At 43.8% G+C, this 17,148-nt stretch overlaps 2 protein-coding genes across 2 annotated transcripts in view; both read right to left on the bottom strand.

Moving 5' to 3' along the window:
- Positions 1 to 5,255: 5,255 nt before the first annotated feature.
- RAD51 (RAD51 recombinase) lies at positions 5,256 to 11,941 on the bottom strand. The gene is made up of 9 exons (XM_080619091.1): positions 11,822 to 11,941; positions 11,219 to 11,356; positions 10,052 to 10,169; positions 9,432 to 9,523; positions 8,600 to 8,694; positions 7,587 to 7,700; positions 7,152 to 7,281; positions 6,068 to 6,189; positions 5,256 to 5,787 (listed from the first exon to the last, which is right to left on the bottom strand). Exons 1-9 carry the CDS (start codon positions 11,906 to 11,908, stop codon positions 5,664 to 5,666), a joined length of 1,020 nt encoding a protein of 339 aa, XP_080475217.1. The 5' UTR covers positions 11,909 to 11,941; the 3' UTR covers positions 5,256 to 5,663.
- Positions 11,942 to 14,942: 3,001 nt separating this feature from the next.
- Positions 14,943 to 17,148, bottom strand: part of KNL1 (kinetochore scaffold 1) — a 28,580-nt gene continuing 26,374 nt past the window's right edge. Inside the window, exons 24-26 of the mRNA XM_080619464.1 lie at positions 16,572 to 16,690; positions 15,170 to 15,292; positions 14,943 to 15,065 (exon numbers count right to left, since the gene is read on the bottom strand). Coding sequence (XP_080475590.1) covers positions 14,960 to 15,065; positions 15,170 to 15,292; positions 16,572 to 16,690 — 348 coding nt within the window. The 3' untranslated portion in view covers positions 14,943 to 14,959. The remainder of the gene's footprint in view (positions 15,066 to 15,169; positions 15,293 to 16,571; positions 16,691 to 17,148) is intronic.

Genomic DNA, 17,148 nt, shown 5'->3' with positions numbered 1-17,148 from the left:
TTTTCTTGAATTTTCTTCAATTTTCATTACTTTTCTATAATTTTCTTCAATTTTTCTTTAATTTTCTTTTCTTTTTTTTGCTTTCCTCAGTTTTAATTTTCTTCAGTTTTCTTTACCTTTATTTTTCTTTTCTTTTTTTTAATTTTCTTCAGTTTTCTCCAATTTTCTTTTTTTTTAATTTTTCTTCAGTTTAATTTTCTTTAATTTTTCTTCAATTTCCTTCAGTTTTCTTAAATTTTATTTATTTTTCTTTTATTTTTCTATATCATTCTTTAGTTTTCTTTAATTTCCCTCAGTTTTCTTTAATATTCTTCAGCCTTCCTTAATTTCCTTTAATTTTCTTCTGTTTTCTTCAGGTTCTCTTAATTTTCTTTAATTTTTCTTCAGCTTTCCTTCTTTAATTTCCTTTAATTTTCTTCACTTTTGTTTAATTTTCTTCAATGTTCTTCAATTTTATTCAGTTTTCTTCAATTTTCTTTAATTTTATTTAGTTTTACTTAATTTTCTTTATATTTCTTCAGTTTTCTTGACTTTTCTTTAATTTTCTTTAATTTTTCTTCAGCTTTCCTTGGTTTTCATAGAATCATAGAATAGTTTGGGTTGGAAAGGACCTTAAGATCATCCAGTTCCAACCCCCCTGCCATGGGCAGGGACACCCCACACTAAACCATGCCACCCAAGGCCTCATCCAACCTGGCCTTGAACACCGCCAAGGATGGAGCATTCACAACCTCCCTGGGCAACCCATTCCAGTGCCTCACCACCCTCTCAGTAAAGAATTTCTTCCTTAGATCCAATCTAAACTTCCCCTGTTTCAGTTTGAACCCGTTACCCCTTGTCCTGTCACTACAGTCCCTGATGAAGAGTCCCTCCCCAGCATCCTTGTAGGCCCCTTTCAGATACTGGAAGCTGCTCTGAGGTCTCCACGCAGCCTTCTCTTCTCCAGGCTCAACAGCCCCAACTTTCTCAGCCTGTCTCCATACAGGAGGTGCTCCAGTCCCCTGATCATCCTCGTGGCCTCCTCTGGACTTGTTCCAACAGTTCCATGTCCTTTTTATGTTGAGGACACCAGAACTGCACACAATGCTCCAAGGGAGGTCTCACGAGAGCAGAGTAGAGGGGCAGGATCACCTCCTTCGACCTGCTGGTCACGCTCCTCTTGATGCAGCCCATAATACACTGTTATATTACATTATGTTATGCTATGTACATTATTATGTTACATTGCAGTTTTATGTTGCACAATTTCACATTATTACATTATCTAACATTTTGCTACGTTACGTAATTATGTTATCTCATGTTACTTTACGTTATGTCATTGTGTTACCTTACATTATGGTATAACGTTATGTTATTGCATTACTGCATTACGTTATGTTACGATATGCTATTTTACATTATTACATTACCTGATGTTTTGCTACATTACGTTATGATGTTATTAGCTATGTTAGCTTATTACGATATGTTACTTTATGTTCCATTATTATTTTACGTTATGTGACTATTAGATAATATAATGTAATGTAATATTAATGATAATTATTGTTAATATTAATTTAATTAAATTAAATTATTAATAATATTTTATTAAGTTATTATGTTGTGTTATTGCCTTACATTGTTACACGATTTTAGTTTATTAGGTTACGTTATGTTGCATTATTACATTATGTTACATTATGCTGTGTTACATAACTTTATTACATTATATTATGTTACGTTATTACGTTACATTACCTCAAGTTACTACATTACGTGATTGCATTATGTTGATTTGTGTTATATCACATTATTATGTTACTTTATTACATTACATTATAGTGTTACGTCATTATGTTACATCATGTTACTGCGTTACATTACATTATGTTATATCGGTTTATGCTATAGTACAGTATGTTACATTATGCTACATTTCATTATATTATTATGCTACACTTTGTTGCATTTATTTACCTATGTTATTACGTTATGTTACACTATGTTAAATTATTACGTTATTGTATTATTAAACTACATTATGTTTTGTTACATTATTACATTGCATGATTGCATTACTTACATTACCTTACGTGACATTATGCTGTTATTACATAACGTTACCTTAGTATGTTGTATTATGTTACATTACACGATTTTATTACGTAACCTGTCGCTACATTACGTTATCACGTTACATTGCGTTATGTCATTACGTTACATTATGTTATTACAGTACGTTAAGTTACGGTATTACATCAATTTATGTTACGTTCTTCCGTTATGTTGGTTTATGTTACACTACATTACGCTACGTTTCGCTAGCTATTACGTTATGTTACGTTAAGTAATGTCAAGTTATGCTTGTTTTTCCGTTACATTACATTAGTACTTCATTACATTGCAGTGTTCAGTTTCGTTACATTACATTATTACATTATATAATATTATCTCATTGCATTACGTTACAGTATTATTTTACATTGCAGGATTTTATGTTATTATGTAACCTAATGTTTTGCTACGTTATGCTACTACATTATGTTGCGTTATGTCACATCGCTACGTTACGTTACATTACACTACGTTACTTTAGTACATTGCATTATGTTATAATGTGTTACATTACAAAATAAATGTAATAAATAAAACAAAGTATTTATTACATTATATTACGTTATGCTACATTATGCTAGAATCATAGAATAGTTTGGGTTGGAAAGGACCTTAAGATCTTCTAGTTCCAACCCCCCTGCCATGGGCAGGGACACCTCACACTAATGTTATTTAATATATATATTATATAATATATAATAATTAATATATAATATATATTATTTTATAATAATAAAGTAGATTTTGCCAGGCACAGAGGTGAGACTGACTGGTCTGTAATTCCCCAGGTCATCCATTTTCCCCTGCTTGAAGATGGGGGTTATATTTCCCTTTTTCCAGTCGTCAGCAACTTCCCCTGACCGCTATGATTTTTCCCATGGGATGGCCAGTGGCTGAGCAACTTCATTCGCCAGCTCCTTCAGGATCCACGGATGGATGTCGTCAGATCCTATGAACTTGTGCACGTTAAACGTTACGCTATACACGTTATGTTACATTACGCTGCATCAGTACAAGACGTTACGGTACAGTACGCTACTTTACGTTTTGTTATTAAGTTACGTTGTGTTCTGTTATTACATAACGTTGTTACGTTACTTCTTTACGTTATGGTACTTTATGTTTTGTTCTGTTACATTCCATTATGTTATTATGTTGTCATATTACATCGGTTCATTACATTACGTTATTACACTACGTTACATTATTACATTATGTTACCTTATTATGTTATTACCTTTCCTTAAGTTATGTTGTTATGTTACCTTTTATTCTATTATATTACTTTATGTTACCTTACATTGCATTAAGTCATTACATTATGGTATGTTACATTACATAATTACATAATTACATTATTATTCTGGTATGTTACATTATTACCCGATGTTTTCACGCCCCGTTACGTTACATCATCACATTACATTATGTAATTACATTATCACGTTTTTATGTTATCACTTCTCATTATATTATGATACGTTATCACATTTTGCTACATCAGGTTACGTTACAGCTGCATCAGCTGCTCCTCGATTCCCCTTAAACTGGATTATTTTCTTCAGAACAAGGTGAACCGAACCCAGAAGTGGCTTTAACCACTTTTGGAGGCTCTCCCTCCCCTCACCAACCTCTTGCTGATCTAATTTTCACTTTCCCTTTAGCCCTCCAATGATCATTTACTCCCCATTTGCAACCCTCAGGCTCAGCTCTGTGTTCTGCTTCCCCAGTATGAATCTTTGCATTGCATTGGCCTTATATTGACTGACACAATGTTCTCCTTATTGCAAATCTTCAGGACAGGAATCACGTAAGAAGTACTTACACGCACCTACAAGGAAGCTGGGAAAGCAGCCGCTGGCATTGGGATGCACAGGGATGCTCAAACCCAAAGCCTGGAGCAAAGGGATGCTCACACCCACCCTGGAGACCTTGGGAAATCTGCTCTGAGTCACCAGCTCTGATACCATCTGTGTTTTAATAGGACCAGGGGATGCTGGAGGGGAAGAGAGCCCTGATTCGAGGTCCCCCTGTGATTCAACTGAAAGGCATTTAATTTGATGTCCTCAGGGAGGGGAGATGCTGCGCACTGCTGAGGAGGGGGTTCAGCTATAAAATGCACCAGCAAAATGTGCCTGCCTGCCCTCGTGTGCCTGGCTGGGACAGCGTGAGCCTGTTACAGCCAACAGCTCATCAGCTGAAGCTGGTGTAGCCCCCTCCTGCAGAGGGCTGCAGGACATGAAGGGCCAGCCTGGCTGGTTTTCCTCTAGGATTTCTCTGGGGTCGTGGGGCCCAATTCCTTAAAATCTGTGGTAGTTTAGAACTAAACGGCCTCCTCAGTTGCACCATAATTGCCATGAAGCTGAGGGCTGTGCAATTTGGTGGATAACATTCCCAAAACCCCTTAAGAGAAGGGTCTGGGGAGACCTTCAAGCAGCTTCCAGCACCTAAAGGGGCCTCAGCACCCTCACAGGGAAGAGCTTCTGCCTAAGAGCTCATCTCAGTCTCCCCTCTGGCAGATTAAAGCCATTCCCCTTGGCCTGTCCCTACAGGCCCTTGTCCCAAGCCCCTCTCCAGGTTTCCTGCAGCCCCTTTAGGCACTGGAGCTGCTCTCCGGTCTCCCCTCAAGGAGCCTTCTCTTCTCCAGGCTGCACCAGCCCAGCTCTCTCAGCCTGGCTCCAGAGCCCTCACAGCACGTCCATGGCCTCCTTTGGGCTCACTCAGGGCACTTACAGCACTGTTGCACTTTGCAGCCCAGCTCAAGAACAAGAAAACGCATTTTGTTCCCATCTGGTAGAACAAAACAAATCCAGACTGAGCCTCTTCAAAGATTTGGGCATCATTTTCCTACCTGCAGATAAAAACCACCTCTGTCTGAACTAACGCAAGGCCAGACCCCAGGAACCTGTGATCTTGGCAGTGGTTTTATGGTCCTTTTTATTAAAAGCAGATTTCCACAGAGAATTAATGAAATACAAAAATACACAATAGAAACGTAAATGAACAGCTCCCAAACCCAGCACCTTGCAGCATCCTGAACAAAATTAACAGAAAGCAGGGATTGTGATCACCAATCCCATCAAGAGCCTCCCATTCTTGTTGTGGAAAACCATCCTACTTTATTTGATGGGGAAAGTAATCCACGAAGTATGCAAGTCACCACTTTTCTCCTTTGACAAACCCACCACTGCTACTCCAAATTCACCAAGTTATGAACTATGGCCACATACTCTCAGATTTTACTGTGCTATTTCCTCTGGGAGCCTCCAGCTGGAGCAAGAGCCATGAGGAACATACAAGGGCTGTGGTCCTCTGAGTGTGTTCTCAGGAAACCACCTAATAAACACATGACAAAAGGCCAAGAGGGTAGAATTCCTCCAAGCAGCACCTCCAGATGTGCCTCAGAGTCTATTTGCTGTGGACTTCAGTGCTGAAATAAAATGGGTCCCTTTGCCAGCCTTTACCCAGCAGCAGCACAGGGAAAGCATCCATAAGGTGCCACAAAGGAAGGACCCTTTTAAGACACCTGGCCATGGGTTAACAGGGGGAAGGGAATGAGACTTTCAGTCTTTAGCATCTCCCACTCCATCAGCATTAATAGCAAACATTGCTTCAGCCTCGGGAAGACAAGGGGAGTCATAGATTTTACATATCCTGGTTTCACCTCGGCCTTTCCGCAGATACAGCCTGAGAGGGAGAAGGAGACAAAGCAGGTAAGGATGTGCAGTCTACGTTAGGTAATCCATTAAAACCCTGTGTTAGTACATGGATAGAGCACAGTGCAGAGCTGTAAGAGCCTCTGACAATGGTCATGGTTCTGCAGATTAATGAGGGCTCAATGGCACTCAGCTGTCAAGAAACAAGCTGGGCTGGCCACTATGCTGAAACCAGGATGTAAAGGTATGTAGGCAGGATCATAGAATCTTCCCAAATAAAGCGAATGGAAGCTGATCATCTCTTCTCTCACCTGGTGGTGGAAGCGTGTGCAATGATATTCCCCCCAATAGGCTTTTTGGGATCTGCAGCAAACATGGCAGCTCCATCTACTTGTGCTACCACTTGGTTAGTGATCACAACTGCCACTCCGAACTGCAGGGAGAGAAGCAACACATGAAATCAATTGATCTGCCACAATCCAAACAAAGGACAAATATCAACCCCCAAAACCCCCTACCTGTTGCTGTCCATACCCACTCTACTGCGGAAGCAGACCCTGAGTGGGCACTGCTGGGTCCTGTACTTAGGCCCCTGCAATGCTCCAGGCTTGGAGCACAGTGGCTGAAAACTGCTCATGGAAAAGGAGCTGTGGGTGGCGATTGATGGAGCTGAACAGGAGCAGCTCGTGTCCAGGCAGCCAAGAAACTCCCAGCATCCTGGCCTGTATCAGCACCAATGTGGCAGCAGGGCCAGGGCAGGGATTATGCCCCTGTGCTGGGCACTCATGAGGGTGCACCTGGAATCCTGTGCTTGGCTCTGAGCCCCTCACTACAAGAGAGACCTTGAGGGGCTGGAGCGGGGCCAGAGAAGGGCAGCAGAGCTGATGCAGGGCCTGGAGCCCAAGTGTGATGGGGAAGGGCTGAGGGACCTGGGGGGTTCAGGCTGGAGAAGAGAAGGCTCAGGGGGGACCTGATGGCTGCCTACAACTGCCTGAGAGGAGGATGGAGCCAGGAGGGGCTGGGCTCTGCTCCCAAGGAACAAGGGATGGAACAAGAGGAACCGGCCTCAAGCTGCACCAGGGGAGCTTTAGGTGGAGCTGAGGAACAATTCCTGCCCCAGAGGGTGCTCAGGCATTGGAACAGGCTGCCCAGGGCAGGGCTGCAGGCACCGGCCCTGCAAGTGTTCAAACACCGTGGAGGCGAGGCCTCAGTGCCATGGGTTAGGGGTGGCCTTGGCAGTGCTGGGAACGCTTCGACTGGATGAGCTTGGAGGTCTTTTCCAACCTGGTTGATTCTGTGGTTCTATGACAGCCATCTGTACAACACTGCTCAGCTTCACAAGAGAAAGAAAACCCATCAGCACCCCTGCAGAGACTGAAGCCATCTCCAGGTTACCTCATCCGCAAGGCGCAGCAGCATCCGCAGGAAGCGGGCGAGATGCATCTGCCTGGCTGAGAGCTCCCCACGGCCCGAGTAGTCCGTGCGGTACAGGGCAGTGGCACTGTCCACTATCAGCAGCGCATATCTGCAGGGGACAAGGACAAGGTTGTCACCAACATTTCCAGGCCTGAGTAATGCCTCTGCTGGAGTCAGTGCCCAGCACGCTGTAAGGCTGCAGCTACCACGTGGATGGAAGCTCCTCAGCCTGACAGTGAGCAGAATGATTGTTAACACTGACTTGATCTGTAACATTCAGATTAATAAATTACTCTGATGTTTCACAATTAGGTCATCTATACTTCTCCTGCATTTGGTCTTCATCTACAGGTGGCCTTACAGTATGATTACGGGCTGGCACAAAACTCACTCCATCTAACTGGGTACCATTACCGTGATTCAGCCATCATAGCAGACGCCTGGTAGAGCAGCTGGGTCTGGTGGTCTGTGTTAAAGCCTCGAGCATATGCCACGTTATCCAGGACATCACTGCCTGACAAGCCATACCTGCAGAAACCAGAAGATAGATAAAAATGCTTAAGTGGCAGCTTCTTGACTAGGAGTTCGCTAGCAGGTTTACCTAAGGACTGGAATAAAAACTCACATTCCTGGAAGAGTCTTAGAGATAAAAGCAGACACAAAAAACACCACACCACTTGGTGAGGAAAGAGAAGAGAATGATCAGAAAATGTTGTTAAAGACTATTTTCCTGCCTAGGAACAGCAGTCAAGTAGAAAATCAGACATTAGGCCCCACAGCAGCAGTCTGAAGAATCACAAGGGCAGAAGTAGCTCTTATGCTCATGTAGACAGCCACTACTTCAGGCTTCTGAATCTAACCAGAACCTCTGTGCAGGCAGCAGAATTATTTGGGTAATTAAGTTTTACTTTCCAATTGGTATAAAAACCACATCAAACCATTCTGAGATAGACGCTGGAGGTGAAAGAGCAGCTTTTCAACCGCTTAGTGGATGCTTTCATATGCCCTAACAAGAATTTTCCGGCTGCTGTTGCAATAACCTGGTTACAAAAGGATCTTTGCTTCAAGGTAACGCTATTGGCAAAATTTAAGGAAAATCTGTGCATGTGTTTCACTAACAGTAAAACTGAATTTGAAAGAGACACTAATGAGAAGTGAAGACATCATATTCCAAGGGACAGTGGTGTTAAGCTGCTGTCATGGCTAAAACTAGAACCTCTGTTTATAAAGCACAGGTAGTGAAGAGGTCCAACTTGCACGGAGCAGACAACTGGAACACAGAAAAGGGGTTGGAGTTCTACTCCAACAGCACTGTGAATGTGAGGAGATGGGCTGATTTGGACAGTGATCCTTAATAACTAAGTTATTCCATGAGTAAATGTATTCCTTCAACTAACAGGAGCTTACACCTAGCTGTGGGTACAGACCTTTCAGCCACAGCAAGAAGCCGCTCAGGACGGAAGGTCCCCTCTGTGTCAATGTACATGGCTTTTCCTTCACCACCCCCCCGGTCAATGGGAAGCTAAAGGAAAAGCAAATGGGAGAACATCAAATCGTGTCAACAAATAAGCCAGTTACTACCTTATGCTCTCAACTGGTATCACACAACAAGCAACACACCAAGATATTGTGATTGAAGTCACATTTATCTGGGAAAAGTGAGGAGGAAGATTCCTGTTTCCAATCTCCGACACCTGCATAAGACGACAGGCACTAAACTTGAAGCTGGTAGGTTTAGGTGCATAAGAGTGTCAAATAAATGATCAAATTAAGCCCAAAGTCTCTAATACTTCATGAAACAGCAACCTCTAGAAAGTAATAAGCACTATTCCTTGTTTAAATGAAGAACATATAAAACATTACTCCGAACTGATCTGCTGTTTGAGCCTAGAGCACCTGAATCAAATGAGAGACCAAATGCCTCCCTGCATTTAAGACCTAAAATCATGCTATGAGCCTGATGTGTTAAAAGTTGTTGTCAGAACACTGAGGAGGGGGAAAAAAGCAGCTACAGACCACGCAAAACACAGGTTAAAAACATCATAAACTTAACTGCTGCTGAAGTAATCCTAGAAGCACAATAAGCATAAAACAAAAGCTCCCAGAAAGCTGCAGGTACAACCAAGGGTGCTGGAAACATGTTCTTTGCAGCTCTTTATATGCATCACATTTGTACTAGGTGAGAAAAGTGCACAAAATAGCATGTAACCAAAAGCTGTGTGTTCTGAATACTCAATTGGAATAAAGTGGAGCACTCACTTGACAGGTTACTGCTAGGGTATGACACAGCTGTGTTTTCCCAGTACGAAACTCCCCAAATAGCTCTGTGATGGATCCTGTTTCTATTCCTCCTGAGAGGAAAAGAAGAATTTTTTACAGGTCATATATTTCAAACAAAGACCATGTATAAGGTATTACATTTAAAGACTCAGTTCAACACTTACTTTGGTTAAAAGATTCAGAAGTCTAATTGGAAAAACTGGATTTCACCCTGAGGTTTGTTCATGTGCAGGTAAGAACTTTTTGTATGTGTAATTCTGAAGATGCTGAAAAGCTGAAGGAACTTGGTTTGACTTTTGAGTACAAGCAGGAACAGGGAGAAGCTGATCCCTGGTTTTGTTTTCTTGAAGTAGGTCATAGACCAGAATAAATGAGAAACATCCAAGATGAACCACTCTGGGTATTGTATCATGATTGAAAGGTGTAAAAACTGTTTCTGCAGCTTTTAAAACAAAATAATTTGTGATAGAAGAGAATGGTACTTGAGATTTTTAATCCAAACCTTGTGTTTTATGTGCTTTTGTGCAAGGATCATATTCATAGGAAAAAAACCTCACAGCTAACTGAGGTTAACCAGTGGAGAGAACTAAAGTTCTTACCTTGAAGAAGTTTATCAAGTTCTTTGGAGCCAGTGGTGATCTGGATGATCTCTGACCTTCGCTGGTGGAATTCTGTTGCTGTGGTGAAACCCATGGGGACCAGTTTAGCTGCTTCAGCCTGAAGGAAACCAAACCCAGCAGTGAAAGCAGAGTTCACCCCATTTGTTTCCCCCCTCTAGTAATGAATACTGTAATGTTCTGTTTTGTGGAGAAGCCCCTATATCGTTTCCTGTGTACGTTGTATTTCACAGACCATTTACCAGTTGGTACCTCTGAACAGAACTGAAATTCTGCTCAAAGACAAAGCATTAACATCCATCTGTGTATTTTCTGGGACACTTCCCTCCTCACTCCCCACACTTTCAGTTCAGTTCTGTCCCTAGGAAACCTGAAACACAGAGGGTTGGCGTACAGCCCAGTTAGGAATACTGTGCTCCTAAATACTGACTGAACATGCACAGCAAGGAAAGAACTGGAGTTCAACACTGTGCTGGGTCAAATTCTGATAAATGAGAACTAGTGTGGCAGGAACTCCACTTTCTGAACTAGAAGACACAAGATCAATAACTCTGGCTTCGCTCTCAGTCCCAGAAGGAAACACCATGTCTCAGGGTGAATACCTGTCCAAGCTGCACAATTAGCACACTCAAAACCAGCAGCTGTACTGGGACAGTTCCATAACTTAGAATCCCAGACTGGTTTGGGTTGGAAGGGACCTTAAATCTCTTCCAGTTCCAACCACCTACCACAGGCAGGGACACCTTCCACTAGAGCAGGTTGCTCCAAGCCCCATCCAACCTGGCCTTGAACACTGCCAGGGATGGAAGTGATGACAACCTGCATTTAAAAGTACTTCCTTTGATTGAGGCTTATCATAAGCTGCCTTACCATGAGGAATACTGAACTAGCAATAACAGTCATCTCAGGTACATTCTCCATACCCTCCATGATTCTCACAGACGTTTCCAACAGTTCCTCCCTCTTCACTTCCCGAGGCTGGTCTTTGTGTCTCTTCTCATTCAAAGTCACATCATAACTCTCATCATCTTTACTGCCCTTCTCAGTGTATCATTAATGGTGACCTTCCAAAATCACTACACCGCTTTAAGCCAGTAGAAATAAAACTTCTTCACTATCTTGGGTTAAAGCTTTTCCATAATTCCTTACCAAGATTTTGTCAGCTTTGGCTTCACTGATGCCTTTGATATTTAGTAGCTCCTTCTTCGGGGCATAAGCAACAGCCTCAACTGTGTGAAATCCAGCTTCTTCCAATTTCTTCACATCATTTGCATTTATACCACATTGCTGAAAGGGAGAGGAGACAAAAAGGACACACAGAGACACAGACTCCTTAATCTGACTTCCACCAAATGCCTTTAATTGGCTCCAGCAGGTCTGGATCAAACCCTATTATTACAAGTCAGATTCTGAAGGTTACCTCCCTACTCACTCAATATGCAAAGAATCAAAAAAATAAGAACCTTTTACCAGTGTTACGTTTGGATATTGACCACGTAAATGCAGAGAATGGGCAGAAGATTCTATTCTCTGGTTTAATAGATGCCAGAAGTGACCAAGACACATCAGGAAAGGGTATGCAGCAAAGCAAAGTAACATAAGGCATAGCTGTTAACATGCTGAGGGGTTTGGTTCGGGTTTTTTCTGACAGAACACAAGAATTTAGCCACACTATTTCAGATACAATTGGTGTGTAAGGAAAAAGACTAACAGATTCCTTGAGAACTTACTCTGGAGCCAACTCTGACCCACCTCTAGCCGAGCGATGAGCTGGGGCCCAAAGCTCTCTTCTTCTGCTGAAGTATCCGCATTCGCTTCCAAGGGCATCTGCATGGCCATGGCCCAGAGCTCTCAGTCAAGCCCCACTAGGAGAGACCACATCACTTTGTGAAGCAGCACGCACTGTTCAAACAAGATACATGTGCAAAGTGCTCCAGAGCATGTTAACAGATCATCCAAAGCAGTAGGTGATGGTTTTGCCCCCTCCCATATCTTTTAGGTTATGGTATAAGAGAGAATCTCTTGTGTGCTTTCTTAGGTAATATTAAACATTATTACCAAAACCTCCAATCAACTCTTGTGTTACCTGCTGAGGAATAAGAGCTTTAATGGAGAGCTCCACAGGACTGAGAATGTAACAGAATTAATTTGGTATTAGCAGTATCTCATTTTAGCAATATGTGACATGGCCACGTTTGAAGATCACAGAATCCCAGCCTGGTTTGTGTTGGAAGGGACCTGAAAGCTCCTCCAGCTCCAACCCCTGCCACGGGCAGGGACCCCTTCCACTGGAGCAGCTTGCTCCAAGCCCCTGTGTCCAACCTGGCCTTGAACACTGCCAGGGATGGGGCAGCCACAGCTTCTCTGGGCACCCTGTGCCAGCGCCTCAGCACCCTCACAGGGAAGAGCTTCTGCCTAAGAGCTCATCTCAGTCTCCCCTCTGGCAGGTTAAAGCCATTCCCCTTGGCCTGTCCCTGCAGCCTCTTGTCCAAACAGACCCCCAGCAGCCCCCTCCAGGCCTCGCCGCCTGCTGGCAGTGCAGCAGCGCCAGGGTCCAGGGCCCATCCCGCTGCCGGTCACCCCATACCCTCCGAGACCAACACCGCGGGCAGCCGCACCGGGCCCTCGGCACCTGCCAGGCGCGGGGCCGCCCGCAGCCCCCCCTGCCCGGTCTGCAGGCCCTTGTTCCTCCTCCCGCCACTCCCACCCCGTTACTTGCTCCCATTTCCCCTCAGAACCCCGCGCCGCGCTCCTCAGGCCGCCCAGGCCTCCCCTCGGCCGCCCGGCCTAGGCGCCCCCGTCCCCGCCGGGAAGGGCGGCGGAAGGGAGGGGGGGGACCGAGGCTGGAGGTGAGCGGGAGTCGGCCCCGGTCGCTCTCACCCGCGGGGCCGGGCTCGGCGCAGCTCCTGCCGTTGCGGTCGCAGCCGCCGCCGCCACCGCCTGTTCGGAGGAGCCCGCCACAGCGTCACGTGACGGAGCGCACACGCAAAGCCCCTCCCCTCCCGGCGGCTCTTAAAGGGGCCGCAGCCTTCCAGCGGCGTTGGGAGCGGACACGCTGCTGCTGTGGATCACTGCGTGGATTCGGGTCCTGGGAGCAGCACCGGGGCAGGCAGGATGGGATGGGGGCAACAGCTGGTACAGGGAGAAGAGGAGGAGAGTTGTTCCCTGGGTGTGATGTTCCTTATGGCCATTCTCACCATAACTTGGCTTGCCAAATAATAGAGGTTTTGTAAATATGTTGCATCTGTTAACAGTAATACAGACAGTTGTTAACAATCAGGCCCTGTCGATGACAGATGTGGTGATCTTTAAGTCCTAATCCCCCCAGAGATTTTATATAAGAATGCCAAATGCAAACGTAAATTAAATCTAAGCCTGGGACTGCTCCCTTTGTGCCTGATCCCCTTTTTCTCCAGCAAACACCTGGCTTGGTTTGGCTTTGTTTCACCTGCTCCATTGAGTCAATAAACTCCCATAAAACCTCACCTGTCTTCACCATTATCAGTTCCTTCGGCTCGCGGAGATGCCGAAAGAAGACTAAACCAGACAGAAAAGCCCAAATGAGCCGTGCTCATGACATGCTGCTGCAGCACCCTGTCCTGGTTACAACGACCTTAGGAAATGGAAAAGTCCAGGTATAATTCCCAAGTTATTTACAGATTAAGCACTATTTTTCTAGTTAAAAAAGGAAAATTCTTCTGCAAAAGCCACACCATAGATAAGCCAACACTAGGAAAGGCAATGGAAACAAAACCAAACCCCCAAAACCCAAATCAAATAAAACCCAAGTTATATTAAGTCCTCCCAAACAGCCAACAAAACTATTGCACTAGGAATAGGCAAATTTTCAGTCACAGGTTTAGAGCAGCCACTAATCACAAGGATGAGCAATAATTCAAATGTTTAATGAACTTCCACCTTCCAAATGGAAGGAAAATCTGTAAAAGAAGGCAAAAATAGACAAACACAAACACACGAGAACATATTTTACAGGCACCAAGCTTTGTTCCTGCCTCCAGAAGGGGCAGCTGAGAACTGGAGGCACTTCCGCACGATACACTCCCTTGGGGTCAGATCCATTCCTACACAATATACAAAATATATACAGCAGCACTGGAGGCTGCACATGGTGTTAGATCCACCTGAACTGAAACAGCTCCATCTCCTCACTAAAACGAACACATTCCAAACTCAGACAACATACTGGAACCCACAGAGACTGTGCTGGACAAAGAGCGTCAGAACAAGTGTCCAAGATGCGGATGGACCCCAGTGGCTGTTGCACCACCAAGTCCCTGGTCAAGCCTAAGGGTCTTTAGTCTTCATGCCGAGACTATTTCTGCCTTTGGCCACCTGGTCAGTTATTACATGTATTTGTTAATCAGAAGCAGGACTGTAGTTGCTGTCTTTTGAGAGTGAATCCAGGGAATGAATAGAAGTCAAACGTGATGGGCTCTGCTGAATGGCCACACCAGAGTGAAGAATGATAATGGAAATTCCAGCCATGTTAATTTAGAAAGTACTCATAATTGGTTTAAACAAGTGCTTTGTAAATCAACCCAGAACAAAATTAACATCCTATGTCAGGTGAACATCCATGCGAGGGTGGACTATATCAGGAGACCAAGACCACTGGTAACTGAAAGAAGGTAAAAAGCAGATTGGGTTTATCCAAGACATGAGAAATCCCTTTCTCCTCTTTAGAGTCCTCTGCTTTGATATAACTTGTACCCTACGCCAAGCACCCTGGATATCAACAAGAGTAGCTAAGAGCTGAGTAGCTAAAGCTAACAGCACTCTTGTTCTAGGGAGAGACAGCTTGAACTCCCAACACTGAAATCAAAGAATATCCAGTCTGACTTCCTCAGTCCTGCCAGTGCATCCAAGGAATCATCTGGGGTTCTGGAGCAAACTCTGGTGAATGGAGCTGACTATTCTCCGCAGATACTGATAACCAACTGGTACCGTGGAGACAACAGCAGAAATCTCCTCCTCCCTGGGAAAGATAAGAATACCACGTGTTTGAGAGGACATGGAGCATTTAATCCCCTTCCCCAGCTTTGACACTGAAGTCATGTGTGTTCCTTCTGTGCAACTCACCCAATATTCCCAACTTGGTTTTGGACAGTAAAAGGCAGTGGAGCAGAGGGGTAGGTGGCAGATAGAGACAGGGTCAACCCAAACTTGGCAAAAACTTTTGAAGCAGAGAACAAAAGCTTCACCCTGCAAAAGAAACACAAAGATCAAGATGAAATATCCAAGTGTGCTGCTACTGCCTTTGAATTAGGTTCCAGAAGTGAAAACAGACGTTGTAACTGATGCAACAAGCTCAGTAACTTCTAAAGAGATCCAGAACAGACCAACAGTAACTTCATAAAAAAGGTTAAAAGAACCTTTCCACTCTAATAGTATCAGCACTCATTAGCACACAACTAAGCTCACAGAAAAGGCTAATACACCGTTCACAGAACCTTTCAAAAACGATGGGAGAATATGGAGTAATAATAACAAATATGCTTTCCAGTTAACATAAACCATTCCCAGGTAGCTAAAGTTTCCTGCAGTTTGCAGTAGGGCTGTTTTACCTCCAATTCCATAATTGTAAGATGGTTTCATGAATCCAACCCGTTTAAATCAGCCCAGATTTCTGCCTAGCACAGTCCTCTCTGTGACAACACGCAGGAAGGCCAGAGTTGAAGTTTATTGTGAATATGAGTAAGACCATGGCCAAGGACACAGTGCCCAGGAAGCAGATGCTTTGGGATAAACTAAAAGCAGAACAAAGGTTCTTCCCAGGTAGATCTCCCACAGTTTGCAACTCCCTGGGCACAGGCTGGTACCTGTTTTTTGTCTTAACTAAGAGCTTTAATGGGGTTTGTGGCATGTAGAACACTGCTTTTGCAAAGGATACCACAGAACTAAAATAACCAATGGGGGCAGCATCTAGGTATGCAGAGCATGGCTAACGGGGCACTTCTTACTTAAGGAAATACACCAGTAGTAGATAGATGAGGTGAAGTAGTATTTATCTTGTTCCACCAGGACATGCCACAGAATTGGGAAACAGTGCAGGAAAATGAAGACTAAAGAAAATAAACTTGAATTTAGGTGCAGCCATCCTCCAATGATTGATTCTGCTCGGATGAAGCAAACAGAAGATTAAAAGAAGCAAACTACTAAGGCACAGGTAAACTCGTGTCTCTGGTTCCTTTGCATTGCTACACTCTGGCCTAGAGATTTACATGACAGAGCCAAGTCAAACAGGGAAATGGCAAGGAAGGAGAGGTTACACAATGGTAAGGAAGTGGCTGAATTCAAGATCATCTACATTTCCATGCGTTTGGATATTATAGTGTAATTGTATTAAAATATATTAGATTGCTTTTAAAACCAGTTGCATAAAATCTCAACTTCAAGAAAACCCATCAAAAATAGTTCAGTGTTTTGTTTCTGATTACCTAGAAACACTCTCTGAAGGTGAGGTGCATCTGAAGTTACTCACTTTGTGTCACTGATCTCTGTCTTCAGAAGATTGAACTTTCCACCCCATCTCTCCAGATATTCTATTTCCTCTCCCAAGATCTTGCAACGATTCACCACCAAAGAGATGTCATGGAGGGCCTAAGTGGACAATCAGAAAAGCAATCACATTGCACTCAGGCTGGTGGTCTGTGTGACACTTAAACATAGTTTATCCTAGAAAGCATACCCCAGTAGTAGTTTAACTGTTCTCTCAGTTTGGGTGGGAAGGTGAAATGGCACAAGCATAACAACAAATTCACATTCTTTGCCTTAAGTTTCTCCCTTCAGCTTTGCCAACAGGGATACATAGACATGCAGGATTTGGCTTGGCAATTCCAACCATTCATTCTTAAGGAGCAGAATGGCATTCAGCTCAATTCTTGCTTTTCGACTAGCAGGAGAAAAGGATTTTAAGAAGTCACCAAGACAGGCAGGCATTACTGCAGCAAACAAGGAACAAACCACAGCTTTTAGGCCTCTTGCCTTCACAAGTACTTCACCTCGTATCTTATGAACCGCATTTTGATTTGCATGGATTAAACATTCATGAAGAGGTT

The sequence above is a fragment of the Psittacula echo genome (assembly GCF_963264785.1).
Source record: "Psittacula echo genome assembly, chromosome: 5".
NCBI classification, from domain to species: Eukaryota; Metazoa; Chordata; class Aves; order Psittaciformes; family Psittacidae; genus Psittacula; species Psittacula echo.
This window is presented reverse-complemented; position numbering and strand designations above follow the sequence as displayed.

Bases quoted from the DNA above. Each gene is read 5' to 3' on its own strand.
- RAD51 (XM_080619091.1), bottom strand. From the start codon at position 11,908: ATGGCCATGCAGATGCCCTTGGAAGCGAATGCGGATACTTCAGCAGAA. The intron at 8,695-9,431 runs GTGAGTGCTCCA...CTTTTCCTTTAG, and splicing joins CCCTAGCAGTAACCTGTCAA to CTTCCCATTGACCGGGGGGG. The intron at 7,282-7,586 runs GTAATGGTACCC...TGTCCCCTGCAG, and splicing joins GCTATGATGGCTGAATCACG to ATATGCGCTGCTGATAGTGG.